General features: G+C 49.5%; 1 protein-coding gene across 7 annotated transcripts in view; it reads left to right on the top strand.

The window, feature by feature from the left end:
• Positions 1–13987, top strand: part of LOC100081752 (DAB2 interacting protein) — a 349972-nt gene that overhangs the window by 180895 nt on the left and 155090 nt on the right. For all 7 annotated transcript variants that reach the window (XM_029062225.2, XM_029062227.2, XM_029062226.2 and 4 more), the window contains exon 3: positions 9769–9887. In XM_029062225.2, coding sequence (XP_028918058.1) covers positions 9769–9887 — 119 coding nt within the window. The remainder of the gene's footprint in view (positions 1–9768; positions 9888–13987) is intronic.

Raw genomic sequence — 13987 nt, forward strand, 5'->3', positions numbered from 1 at the left:
TAATAATGTTGGTATTTGTTAAGCGCTTACTGTGTGCAGAGCACTGTTCTAAGCGCTGGGGTAGACACAGGGGAATCAGGTTGTCCCACGTGGGGCTCACAGTCTTAATCCCCATTTTACAGATGAGGCAACTGAGGCACAGAGAAGTTAAGTGACTTGCCCACAGTCACACAGCTGACAACTGGCAGAGCTGGGATTCGAACGCATGACCTCGGACTCCAAAGCCCGTGCTCTTTCCACTGAACCACGCTGCTTGCCCAAGCACTTAGTGCAAGGCTCTTGCACGCTGTAAGCTCTCAAGAAATGTGATTGATTACTGAATTGATTTCATTTCTCCAATATCTTACTCGATCATAGTTGGTGGCCGCAATTGAGTTTCAGGCAGCAGGCTACATTAACCCGTAAGAAACTATCAGATTCCCTTTCCCCGGCAGAAGTCAAAGGTGAATCCTATCACCACACCTTAAGCAGCAGTGGGAAGGAGGTATGGTAATTATAATAAATAATGATAACTGTGCTTTTGTTAAGTGCTTACTAAGTGCCAAGCCCTGTACTAAGTCCTGGGGCAGATACAAGGTAATCAGATCGTACATGGGGCTTACAGTCTAAATAAGAGGGCAAACAGGTATCAAATCTCCATTTTTTAGATGAGGAAACTGAGGCAGAGAGAAGATAAATGACTTGCCCAAAGTCGCACAGCAGGTACATGGTGGAGCTTGGGTTATAACCTAGGTCCTCTGATTCCTAGGCCCAAGATCTTTCCACTAGGCTATGCTGCTTTTTTACATACAGATATGACAAGATTCTGTTGAGTGGGGAGGGAGGTCACATACTGTACCAGCATACTGTAATGAACATATTGAAGAGGAGGGATGAGGTAAATCCAGGAAAGCTTCCTAAAAGATGGGATCCTGAACTGTCAAATTGGGAAGGGAGGTGGGATCGTGGACTCCATAACTCCATAACAAATTGGCAACTTCCTGAAGCTTCTCTCAGGGGATTCCTCCCTTTGGGGACCACAGTGAAAAGGGAAAGAGGGAAGACCAGTTCCCCATGATGCTGATTGAGGTGATGACTGAGATTTCCTAGACCTGAAGGAACCTGCCTTCACTTCTGGGTGATACTGTGGCCTGCTAATACGACTGTTTGGGCAAGTCACTTCATTGCTTGGTGTCTCAGTTACCTCCTCCATAAACTGAGGTTGAAGACTCTAAGTCTGTTGTGGGACATGGACTGTGTGTCCAATCTGATTAGCTTGTATCAGCCCCCATGCTTAGTACAGGGCCTGGCACACTCCTCAATTTGAACAATTACTCTCCCGTGCATCAAAGCCTTTTTGAAAGCACATCTCCTCCAAGAGGTCCTCCCAGACTAAGCCCCATTTTTCCTCATCTCCCAATCCCTTCTGCATTGCCCTGACTTGCTCCCTTTGCTCTTCCACACTCTCAATCCCACAACACTTACATACACATCTATAATTTTACTTATTTCTACTGATGTCTGTCTCCCCCTCTCTAGACTCTAAGCTCATTGTGGGCAGGGAATGTCACTGTTTATTGTTGTATTGTACTTTCCCAAGCACTTAGTACGGTGCTCTGCACACAGTAGGTATTCAATAAATATAATTGAATGAATAAAGTGCTTTAACAAATGCCATTAAAAAAAAATTCTGGGTGTTTCTACATAGCCTGTCTCTCTGGCCTAATAGCACAGTATTATCTGTGATGGTAAGAGACTCGTAATCTTATTCTTCCCCCTCCCTCCCTTTTTTTATTTTTTTTGGCACAACTCCAGGAAAGAAGAGACTATAAGACATTTCTGTCAAAACACATTTCCCATATACATTTTGCATACCGGCATTATCCTTGTAAATGGCAAAAAGAAAAAAAAATCCGGGCATAATCTGATCTATTTTTCAATATGGTTACATTATAGATGTAATATTCATAAAGATACCCAGCACACAGGAAATCAGCTGGTCCTACTGAAACCATTTTGCTGTAGGGTTCTCGGAGCCGCCTGCTCTGTAGGTGTCGAGACAGGAAGATTGATGTTTTCCATATGCATCACCTCGGAACGATGGTGCACATTAAGTGGAGCAGCAGTTATTCCGCTCTCCGCCTCGGTCGGTTCCTTTCCTCTGGAAACCCAGCTGCTCTGGACTGAACCCCCTGCCTGGCACGTGGTCAAGACATCTCCCTAGCCCATCCACCCGATAGTTCCACATAGGCCCCTGCCAACCCGGGAGCGAGACCTGAAGACTAGAGAGACAAGAGACCATTTGGACCCTGAATCTAACTTCCCCACTTGGCTGACCTCTGGGGGCCTCAGTTTCCAGCTGCCGGCCCGGCCCAATAGCCTGCTGGAGCCGTGTTGGTGTGGACTGGGGTCTCCTCACCCCTTTTCCCAGACGAAATCACTCTAGAAACCTCCAAACGAGAGGTCAGACACTCGATGGCAGCTCCTAGTAATAATGATAATATTTATTAAGTGCTTATTAATTGCCAGTGCTGTACTATGGAGCCCCTAGCTAAGGTTACTTGGTACCCAAGAAGATTAACTTTCCCTTAGGGAGGGGTTAGTTTCTTCTGGAAAGTGAGCTTTTTGTCTCCTCCCTTAATGGGTGGGGCTATCTTAAGTGGCCATCACAGTTGGGTATAGAAGGATCTCTTGGGGGTGGAGCCCAAGGTGGCAGTCACTTGGTCATTAATGGGCGGCCAGCCTCTCCCTGCTCCTTCCCATTGCTAAGAAGGTCAAAGGTTCTAATCCCCACTCTGCCACTTGTCTGCTATGTCACTTTGGGCAAGTCACTTCTCTTCTCTGTGCCTTAGTTACCTCATCTGTATAATGGGGATTGACACTGTGAGCCCCATGTAGGACAGGGAGTAATCTGATTTGCTTGTATCCACCCCAGGGTTTAGTACAGTGCCTGCCACATAGTGCTTAGCTAATACCATAATAATAATAATCATCACTATTATTATTAAGGCCAAGATGGGGACTGACCAGTCACAGACCAATTACATAACAATTCAGCACGTAGAACAGTGGTCGGCACATAGTAACCACTTATACCATCATCATTGTTATGACATTTTTGCACTTAGAACAGTGGTCGGCACATAATAAACGCTTATACTATCATCATTATTATAACATTTTTACTCTATCCAGTTTTTGGCTTAGGACTGCCACCACTCCCCCATCCCCGGCTTAGGAGGCAGAAGCAAAACAGGAGAGGCTTCTACCAGGCTCGCAGTCTTCGACTCCAGCAACTGTCGGAATCCCCAGAAAAACATATTTCCCCCCGAAAGCTGGCAACCAGAGAGGGAAAGGCTTTGGTGCACATCCCTTCTGGTAGCAATAACTGTAAAGACAATGGGAAACAGAAGGATAGTGATTCCTCCTTGCAATCTTAAATCCTCCTGTCCCAGCCTGGCTTGTGTGTGCTGGCTGTTGTCAAGCTGGGGAAGGCAGTGTAGTGAGAGACGGCAGTGTTCATTAGTGATGCAAGATCTGTCTTCCATGGCGAATACCCCCACACGCCCTCCTCTTCTCCAAGGGAGGGCAGAGGGTCCTGGGAGTCAAGCCACCTCCTCAACCTTGATCCTGCTAAAGGCTGGGGAGGAGGGCAGGTACTTCTGGATAAGGAAGTGAGTTTCCCAGCCTGGAAGGAGACTCAAATGTGACTGAAAAGCAATTTTCTAAACTGGCTGGTTATCCAAACTGAGGTTTGGAGGCTCAAGAAACACTTAGTGAACTGAACAAAATAGGGTGTGTCCCCATTGGCGGCAGCAATATCCAACTGCCCTCTACTCTCCTAATCTTAGATGAACCAAACAATCCTCAGGCTTGATTAGGTTGGACAATCTACTTTCTACCAGATTCAATCAATGTAATTAATTTATTTATATTAATGTCTGTCTCCCCCTCTAGACTGTAAATTCCCACTCTCCCAACTCTAAATTCCTTGCGGGCAGGGATTGTTCTCCAACAAGCTTTCTCTGATTAACCTCATTTCTCATTTCTGCTTCGCCTAAGCACTCTGATACTCACCCCAGCCCAGCCCCACAGCAATCATGAGCATATCCTTATTCTCTAATAGTACCTCCATCTGTAATTATTTTAATATTTGTCTCTCCCACTGGGCAGTGAGTTTTGGAGGGTCAGGGTTGTGTCTACTAACTCGACTCCCCCAAGCAGAGTAGCTCAGTGGAAAGAGCGCGGGCTTGGGAGTCAGAGGTCACAGGTTCTAATCCCGGCTCCACCACTAGTCAGCTGTGTGACCTTGGGCAAGACACTTAACCTCTCTGTGCTTGTTACCTCATCTGTCAAAGGGGGATTAAAACTGTGAGCCCCACATGGGACAACCTGATCACCTTGTATTACTCCAGTGCTTTGCACATAGTAAGCGCTGAACAAGTACCACAATTTATTTATTTTTATTTTGTTGTGGGCGGGGAATGTATCTATTATATTGTTGTTGTACTCTCCCAAGCTTTTAGTATAGTGCTCTGCACACAGCTAGTACTCAATAAATATGATTGATTAATTGATTGGTATTTATTGAGCACTGACTATTTGCAGAGCACTTTACTAAGCACTTGGGAAAATGCAGTAGAACAGAGCTGGGAGACACGGTCCGTACCCACAAGGAGGGAACCGTCTAGCAAAGAACTATATTCTGGCCAGGCTCAAGCTTAGTTTGTAAAGATGGTGAATCAGAGGGAAACTGCAGGAGGCCAGAGAAGGTCAGGAGCAAAGAAGCTCTGCACACAGTTAGCACTCAGTAAGTACGATTGAATGAATGAATGACCAGGACTGGGCATTATCTTTTCCATTTTTATTTATAGTTTTATTTTTCCCCTTCTTGCCCAACTTCTTATAGGCCTGAAGCCTGCAGGCCTGGGAGTTTGGGGGCTGTGACATCTCTGGGTAGAGAGAGAGCGTATGCTCAGGGCTCTGGGTGGAGGATGTGGGATTATGAAGATCGTCGGTGACAAGTGGTTGCAGGACCAGCAACTGAAGGGAGGAGTGAAAGGACTACTGAGTTTGGCTAACAGATGAGCTCAAAGGCAAGCAAGAAGGTTTACGGGTGGGTCCCTATACCTTGCCTAGATCTACTGCTGAAGAGAGATTCTCGGGGTGGTTCCATTAAAAAAACGACCTACCTCCTCAACACTAAACCGGCATGAGGTTTACTCTCTACATCTACATTCAGAGAAGGACTGGTTGGGGCCTGATGCTTCTCCCCAAGAACTCCTCTCCCTTTCTTGTGGCCCGGGCCATTTGCTCCCAAGCTGTTCACTCTGGCTGGAGACCTGATTCCTCCCAGAAGTTGTTCCTGATTGCTATGAGCTGTGCTAGCTCAGTTTGGAGCAAATGCCGATCCAAAAGTGATCAGACATTCTGTACTCCAAAGTATGAAGGGGCTGGGACCCGTTGTCCAAGCATGGGGGAGAAGAAGTCGGGTGGGGGAAAGGAAGGGAGGCAGGATAGAATGAAAGGGGAGCAAAATAGAGAGAAGGGGTGTTTTGCACACAGAAAATGCTTAATAAATATTCCCACTACTGCTGCTATTACTACTACTATTCCTACCCTAAATAGGCAGGGGCTGAGGTAATACTAATAATTATTAAGGGCTTACTACGTGCCTAGCACTATTCTAAGCACAGGGGTAGATAGATATGTCAGTCACAGTCCATGTCCCACATGGGGCTCACACTTTTAATCCCCATTTTACAAATGAGGTAATTGAGGTCCAGAGATGTGAAGTGACTTACCCAAGGTCACACTGCAGACATGTGGCAGAGCTGGAATTAGAACCCAGGTAATTATGACTCCCAAGCCCCACCTAAACCATACTGCTTCTCATATAATTGTGGTGGCTCATGAGTTCAAATCCCAGCTCTGCCACTTGTCGGCTGTGTGACTGTGGGCAAGTCACTTAACTTCTCTGTGCCTCAGTTCCCTCATCTGTAAAAATGGGGATGAAGACTGTGAGCCCCACGTGGGACAACCTGATTCCCCTATGTCTACCCCAGCGCTTAGAACAGTGCTCGGCACATAGTAAGCGCTTAACAAATACCAACATTATTATTATTATTATTTGCTAAGCACTTACTTTGTGCCAAGCACTGTCCTAAGCATGGGGGTAGATATAAGGTAATCAGGTTGGACACAGTCCCTGTCCCACATGGGACTCACAATCATAATCATTATTTTACAGAAGAGGTATTTGAGGCACAGAGAAGTGACTTGCCCAAGGTCACATAGCAGGCATGTGGCAGAGCTGGGATTAAAACCCATTTCCTCTGATTTGCAGGCCCCTGCTCTTTCCCCTAGGTCATGCTGAGTGGAGGGGTCATGGTCAAATCCAATCTTGGGACGTATTTAATGATAGGAACCAGACACTCTCCCAAAGGTGAACTCACACTCTCTCCTCTGACCACAGAAATGGACCAACCCTTATACCTTTGTCACTGGCCATGTGGTGGACAGTGGGATCAGGGGACATAATCCCCTCCATACCCTTCTGCCAACCTATCATTACTCTGGATCTGTTCATCCTCATTGATTCAACCCTTGTCTGTCTTACCTCCCCAGTGAAATGCCCAGCTCCTGGAGGGCGAGGTCTGAGTCAGACCCATCCTCTGTAACTTCTAGGTCAGCTAGTACAGCACCTGACTAGTGGGCATTCAGTAAGTACAGGTTGTCAGTGAGGAAAATTCCGACAGGAAAAATCTACTGTCTCCTATTCCATAGTTTGGTTTTTGTTTGGCTGTAGAAGTTCTTGCCCACCCTGCTGCATGTTCCAGGATGGGAATAAATAGTAGTTTAAGAGCAGCTGGGATGGAGTCTGGACTCACTCCAGGACTATGATTTTGGGAAACTCTTGGGCAGTCCCAGAACTCTGGGATTCCTAAAACCTGGGACTCTCTGGAAGATTTCCTAGCAGTTTTCTGAACACCCTGGGCCCCAAAGAGACCCCCACCACCCACTCTCACTTCCACTGTGACTTTCTGTCACTGTACTGTGGAAGCAGTTTCAGTCTGGGCACAGCCAGGTTGCTTTGAAAGGAGTTCTGAGGGCCAAAGAGGGTTACTGGCCCCTCTGCGCTCGAGACCTCAAATTCTTAAGATAGCCTGCTCGTGCTTGGCATGCCAAGCCTTTCTGGAGAGGGCCCCAAGTGAGGGCAGGGGTTATGCAAACCAAATTTTCAGAGTTGTCGGGAAACCTCAGGGTGCCCGGCCTGGAATGACAGGCAAATAGTTATCAGTGGAAACATTTTTTCCCGTATTTCTTTTCCCACCCCACCCCCCTCTTCCTTTCCCACATTAAATACACAAACATCCATTTGGGTGCCAAACGGAGACCGCTAGAGCTCCATTGGATCTTGGGAATCTTGGGAGGTCATATAGTCCAGCTCCCCCGCCTCCATGCAGGGGAATGACTAAGATGTCCAGGAAAGGTGCTTTACTCCCAAGCAAACCTCTCCATGCACCATTCCCAGAAGAACTCGAGGGCCAGGAAGGGGTGGATTCAGAAGCATTTATGCCTGAGGGAAGGCTCCTCTTTCCAGTTCACCACAGACAAGTTCTGGGGGAAATGGAAGGAATTGTGCTCATGGGTTCGACGCTTCTCCCTAGCCTCTGACTTGTCCTCCCTTGGCAATATCCAGAGATGCCATCCAAACTCCAAAGCACACTCAATCAGTCAAACAGTGATATTTATTTAGCACTTGGGAGAGTTCAAAACAATAGAGTTGGAAGCCACTATTCCTGCCTTCAAGGAGTTTACAATTTAGTGGAGAAGACAGACATTAAAATAAATTATAGATGGCGAAATGGCAGAATATAAGGAAACTGAGTGACCTAGTGGAAAGATCAAGTCCCTGGGAGTCAGAGGTCCTGGGTTCTAATCCTGGCTCCTCCACTTACCTGCTTTACAACCTTGGGCAAATAATTTTACATCTCTGTGCCTCAGTTTCCTCAACTGTAAAATGGAGAATCAGTATCTGTTCTCCTCCCTACTTAAACTGAGAGCCCCATGTAAGACAGTAATTGTGCCCAATCTGATTAACTTGTAGATACCCCGGCATTTAGAACAGTGCTTGACGTATGGTAAACGCTTAACAAATACCATAAAAATAGCCCGTAGGCAATGCAGAAGGGAGGGCAAATAGGGTGGGGAAATGGGAGGTGAGTCAGGGAAGACTTCTTGGAGAAGCTATGATTTTAGTAGGACTCAGCTATGCGATTGTGGGGCCATCCACAGGCATTGGGTTTTTTCTCTGTTATTTAGATAAAGATGAAATTTAATGTTCAGATTATGTAGAACATTAACTCCTAAGAATAAGCAAATAGCACATTAGAGTTTTCTCATTATCCATCCTCTCCTACAGTGGTTGCTGGTTTATTATGTTTCCTGGGTTCTTTTTTCCTGCAGAGATAAGATCACGTCAGTCTGGCGTATCTCTTATGTTAGTCTCAGGCCTCTCCCAGTCCTGAGGTCTGGATAGACAGTTAGGGAAGCTCTTGGTTAACGTGGACCAGTTCTGATCCCAGCAGAACGAGCCGTGCTGTTCCCGGGAAAATGAATGGAATGGATTGCCTTCCCTGCTACTGCCTTGTGGGGTCTGGTTAGGGCATGAGCAGTGGGGTTCCTGTCTGATTTGTGGGATTATTGAAGCTAGATTTACCCAGAGCCCTTTCTCGCAAAGGTCCCACACCTCTCCCCGAGTCTACCCCCAGCACTACCCCCTCCTCATCTCCCCTCCCCCTGCCACCCCGTCCCACCCACACACATATCCTGGACAACCCGATCTCTGCTGGCCCCTGGGAGGGACTGGCCATCCAACAAAGCACTAATCTTGTGATTTCCACATGGCTACATCAGCATCTGCGGAGCGTCTGGACTCAGTGATCTACATGGGAAAAGAAAGAAGATGTGGAAGGGGAGCTGGGCCAGATGCAGGGATTGACTGGGGGGTCGGGGCGAGCGGAGACGGGGAGAAATGGAGAGCCTAGCAGTGGGGAGGAATAATGCAGACAAAGTTTTGTAAACAGGGAGTTCTCAATGCCCGCTGAAACCCTCGGGAGACATGATCTCATTTTCAGCATCCAGGTTTCCTAGGTAAAGGAGAAAAACGCCGTCCTTCCCATCCCGGACCCTTTTCCAAGGGCGGATTCAGGATGTCCTTCGCTCGGCTGTCAAACTGGGAACCAGAGCACCATCTCCCGCTCCCCCAGCCCCTCCCAGGCCCCCTCTCCCCCCCACCCCTCTCCGAGTTGCAATATGCTGGTCTGGTCTCCCAGACCGTATTTTTATGCGAGCTGATGGTTGCCATGGCAACGGAGGCTCAGGGGAGGCTCTCGTCGACGTAGCCCGGCGGCTGCTGCTGCTGCTGCTGCTACTGCTGCTGCTGCTGCTGCTGCCTCCCCTCCGAGCGCGGGAGCCGGGGCTGGATGGGCTCCTCCACCAAGCCCGGCCCCGCGCCCGGCCCCGCACCCCAGCCCCGCACCCCAGCCCCGCACCCATCCCCTCCAGGCGAAAGGAAACCCTGCCCCATCCCATCCTCCCTCCCCGGTCCCATCCCCCGGGAGGCGCTCATTAAGTCGTGCAGGGGAGGGTCTGGGGCGTGTGCGCCCTTGTGTGTGCGTGTGCTCCTCGCCTTTTTTTTTTTTTAATTCACCCCAGTCTTTTCTTTTTGGAGGGGCTTAATTTAGTGTTCTTGTCTCCCCTTTTCCTTCCCCTCACCCCCCGCAGGGGTTTCTCAGCCGGCGGCTCAAAGGCTCCATCAAAAGGACAAAGAGCCAGCCGAAGCTTGACCGGAACAACAGCTTGCGCCACATTCTACCTGGATTCAGGAGCGGGGACAATGAAAGGTAAGCCGGGACCACCCCCATCCCCGGCCCGTCCCCTCTGCCCGCGCCCGCAGCCCCGGGAGGGAGGGAGGGAGGAAGGGAGGAAGGAAGGAGGGAAGGAGAGAAGGAAGGAGGGAAGGAAGAAGAGAGGGAGGGAAGGAAGGAAGGAAAAAGGAAGGGAGGGAGGAAGGAAAGGAGGAAGGAAGGAGAGAAGAAAGGAAGAAGGGAAGGAAAGGGGGAAGGAGGGAGGGAAGGAAAGGAGGAAGGAAGGAAAGAAGGAAGGAAAAAGGGAAGGAAAGGAGGAAGGAAGGAAGGAAAGGAGGAAAGAAAGAAAGAAGAAAGGAAGGAAGAAGGGAAGGAAAGGAGGGAAGAAAGGAAGGAAGGGAAGGAGGAAGGAGGGAAGGAAGGAAGAAGGAAAGGGGGAAGGAGAAAAAGGAGGAAGGAAGGAAAGAAGGAAGGAAGGAAAGAAGGAAGAAGGAAAGGAAAGAAGAAAGGAAGGAAAGGAGGAAAAGAAGGAAGGAAAGAAGGAAGAAGGGAAGGAGGGAAGGAAGGAAAGGGAGGAAGGAGGGAAGGAGAAAAAGGAGGAAGGAAAGGGAAGGAAAGGAAGTAAGGAGGGAAGGAGAAGGACGCTGGACCTGTTTCCCAGGGACTCGCCCCCCCATCCCCAGTCCTGGCCGCGCTAGCCAAGGGGGTGAGGGGAGGGACCAGGACCAGTTGCCGCCGTCCGGGGCAAGGAATGTCACCAAGAATGGGAGAGTCGGGGCGAGGGCAGGGTGCGTATCTGGGGATGCCTTAGGAGCCTCCTCCGGCCGACCGGTCCTTGGCTCGGGGAAGGGGGCAGCCCAGCACTCCCTGGGTCTCGGTCAGACCTCGCCGGGACCCAGCGGCGAGATCGGGGGGCAGAGGTTTCTGACCCTCCCCCCACCCCCCACCTCCCAGACACCCGGGCAGGGTAAGGCAGGGAACTCTGCCGGGATTTTCGGAACTAGGTTGTAGAAACCATCTGATGGGAAAGGTGGTTGTCATGGGTGAGGACGGGGGTTACCGTGGGAAGGAAGGTGGACAGTGAAGAAACCCAAAATGGGGTGATGATCCAATTTCATGGGGTGATGTTCTATTTCTCCCCGCTCTGAAAATCCAAGGAGATGGGATGACCCCAGTTCCAGAGCTTGTGAAAAGGAGGAGACAGGAGGGAGAGCCAAGGCAGGGACCCCATGTTGTAGATCAACTTGTTTGGAAACTTGCCCTCCCTAAGAGCCTGGCGAGTCTGGCTTGGGAGGTGATCGGCACCACGGCCGCTGTTGGCATGTAAAGGTAGGGAGACTCCCCTTCCCACTCATTCATTCATTCATTCAATAGTATTTATTGAGCACTTACTATGTGCAGAGCACTGTACTAAGCACCTGGAATGTACAAATCGGTAACAGACACAGTCCCTGCCCTTTGAGGGGCTTACAGTCTAATCAGGGGAGACAGACAGACACAGACAGACAGACACTCCCCTTCCCTGTCCCCGACTCCAGGGGGCCGGGAGTTCCCGGCAGGGAGAATCCTGCTGACTGGGTAAGGGATGGGAGAAGGAGAGCCAAGGTCCCCTGGGTGGGCACTGCACCTTTTGGGAGAGGTCGGTTGAGCAGCTTCTAGGACTATGCTGATTGGGTGGCCTGGGTGTGTTCTGGAGACCAGGTTACCCATCATCTGTCGAGTCCTTGCTCCATTTTTGATGCTCAAGGGGATTTTGTTTCCCTGGGCCTGGAAGGGGGAGGCAGGACATGTAGGCAGAGCCCATGGCAATGAGAAAAGATGCTGACTATAGGGAGGAAGAGGGCAGTTTGCAGTGCTCTTATGGGCACCTGTGCTTTAAACAGGGCACCCACTGTGTTCTCAGACTGCATGTGGGCAGTGCCTGTGGTGGGGCATCAAGGGGGCAGTTGAAGTGTGAGGATGAAGGTGAATCGAGGTGGGGGCAGGACCAGGGAGATTTCTTTAGAGACAGGACTGAGGAGTCCAGGGCCCAGTGGAAGAGCCCTTCGGACAGGCTCAGGCCGCCTCCTTCCCTCCCTCTGTGGATCTCTCCTGGGGTCCCTGGCTACCTCTGCTTATCACCCTTTTCTTGTCAGTGATCCATCATCATTCGGTAATACGTATTGAGTGCCCACTATGTACAGAGCACTGGTTTAAGCTCTTAAGAGAGCACAATAGCATTAGTAGACATGAGCTCTAACCTCAAGAAGCTCCCGGTCTAGCGGTCTAGCGGGAGACACAAACTGAGCTGGACACCATCCTTTGATCCTTTTTGATGCTCTTTGGAGACAGAGGGAATAAGTTGCTTTTGTGGTCAAGGGAATCATCCTGGTGGTTCAGCCCAATGCCCTCCTAGCCCAGGGGGCATCTCCCCTCCTTTATCCCTCCCTACCTTCCCCTCAAAGGCTAATTGTCATTTTAGGTTAGGACAATAATTGTGCCTTTTCTTCTCTGATGGAAGTGGTGAAAGAATTAGCAGATCAGGAGCCACTCAACCTTAGCATTTGCCTCCGGCGGCTCCCAGGCCCTTTTTCCCCAATTTTCTACCCGAGACTATCTTGAGCCCCTTGGTTCTCTACGTGAATGGCAAGAACCTTGTGGATAATGTGAGAAGCCCCACTCCTTCCTCTCTGCCTTCCCTTCTCCCTAAAACCCTTCCTCCCACCAGTTCTCTGATCTGCCTGCTGCCCATTGGTGATGGTATCCAAGAGAATTTGGAAAATCATCAGAGGAACCCAGGTTTTTTAGGACATGTGCTGTCATCTGGCCCACTCCTTTTCACTCCAGCCAGATGGTCCCCGGAAGGGGCCACGGAGCTCCCATGGGATCAGTCCCATCTCAGGTTTCCTTATGCCCCAGAGAAGGACTTCTAGTGGGGCCCAAAGCCTTCTGCTTTTCCCCATGCAAATGTGTTTCCCCCGAGATTGCTTCCCCAAGGGTCTCAGCCCTGGCCCGGAGAGCCAGTCCCTGGTGTTCCAGCCATAGGAGCCACTGAGTTTGGGAGCCGGAGACAACACTGGCAGAATCTGCTGCCTGGAACATATGGTAGGAAAATGACCGAAGTCATTGACCGGGCAGATCATTATCTCCCATAACATCGAATTATTATATGTCATTATGGCTCATATATCAAACCATCACATAGAATCATAACCATTTTGAGATCTTTATTGTAATCCAGGCGGGGTGGAATGTTTTCAGCTGTTTTTTCTTTTCCCCATTGAATCGCTTAAGAACAATGTTCTTCTTTATCTACATCCTCATTTTTGCCCATCGGCAGGCTCTGCTGGTACCCGAGGCAGGTTTTTGCCCCTCATGGGTATACTAACTGCAATTAAGCTACATTCTATTGTGTGTGCTTTTCAGTATGTGCATGTAGAGACACAATCCATTTCTGGGTTTGGTTCTGGATTCATGAGGGTACAAGGAGTGGGAGGTGTTGGATTTCCTATATCCAGAAGGATATGGATTTTGGGCAGTGGAGATGGGGGTCTTTAAGAACAGGGGAGTTATGATCTGGTGCTATGGGTCGGGCGTGGTCTTGCCTTGAGGCAGGGGGATAGACTAAATGACTTTCTGAGGTCCCTTCCAGGCCGAGAAGTCTATGAAATTGATGATCGCCTTTCAGCCTTTCCATTACAGAGAGGAGAGTTGTTTGGGTGCTCGGAGTTTGGTTACGAATCAATTTCCGGGAACAATGCTAAACATTAGAAATGTTAGCAGGATGTCAAGCTGGCAGCGGTGCAGCATCGTGTTATTAATTTTATATAAACAAAATCTGGCTCACTGGCTGTCTCTGGCAGGGAAAAAAATCCCAGGTTTCCCATGTTCAGTCGGAAAGGTTCTGCTGCCTTTTTAGCCCCGAGATGTCAGCGGGAAGATACGTCTTCCATTTGTGCAGGGAGCAGGACAGTTCCAACTCTCGGACTCTGAAACGGACCCTGCCGGGACTGGGCTCTGCTGAGTCCCCGCAGGAAGCTTCCTGGAGGCGCGTTTTAGACTAAGGAGGCAGAGGCATCTCTCTGAATGCAGTTTGAGTGGAAACAGAGTCGAATCTGCCAAACCCTGAGGATCAGCTGAAGAAACCTGCCATCCTC

Source organism: Ornithorhynchus anatinus, chromosome 4 (assembly GCF_004115215.2).
Source record: "Ornithorhynchus anatinus isolate Pmale09 chromosome 4, mOrnAna1.pri.v4, whole genome shotgun sequence".
Taxonomy (NCBI): Eukaryota; Metazoa; Chordata; class Mammalia; order Monotremata; family Ornithorhynchidae; genus Ornithorhynchus; species Ornithorhynchus anatinus.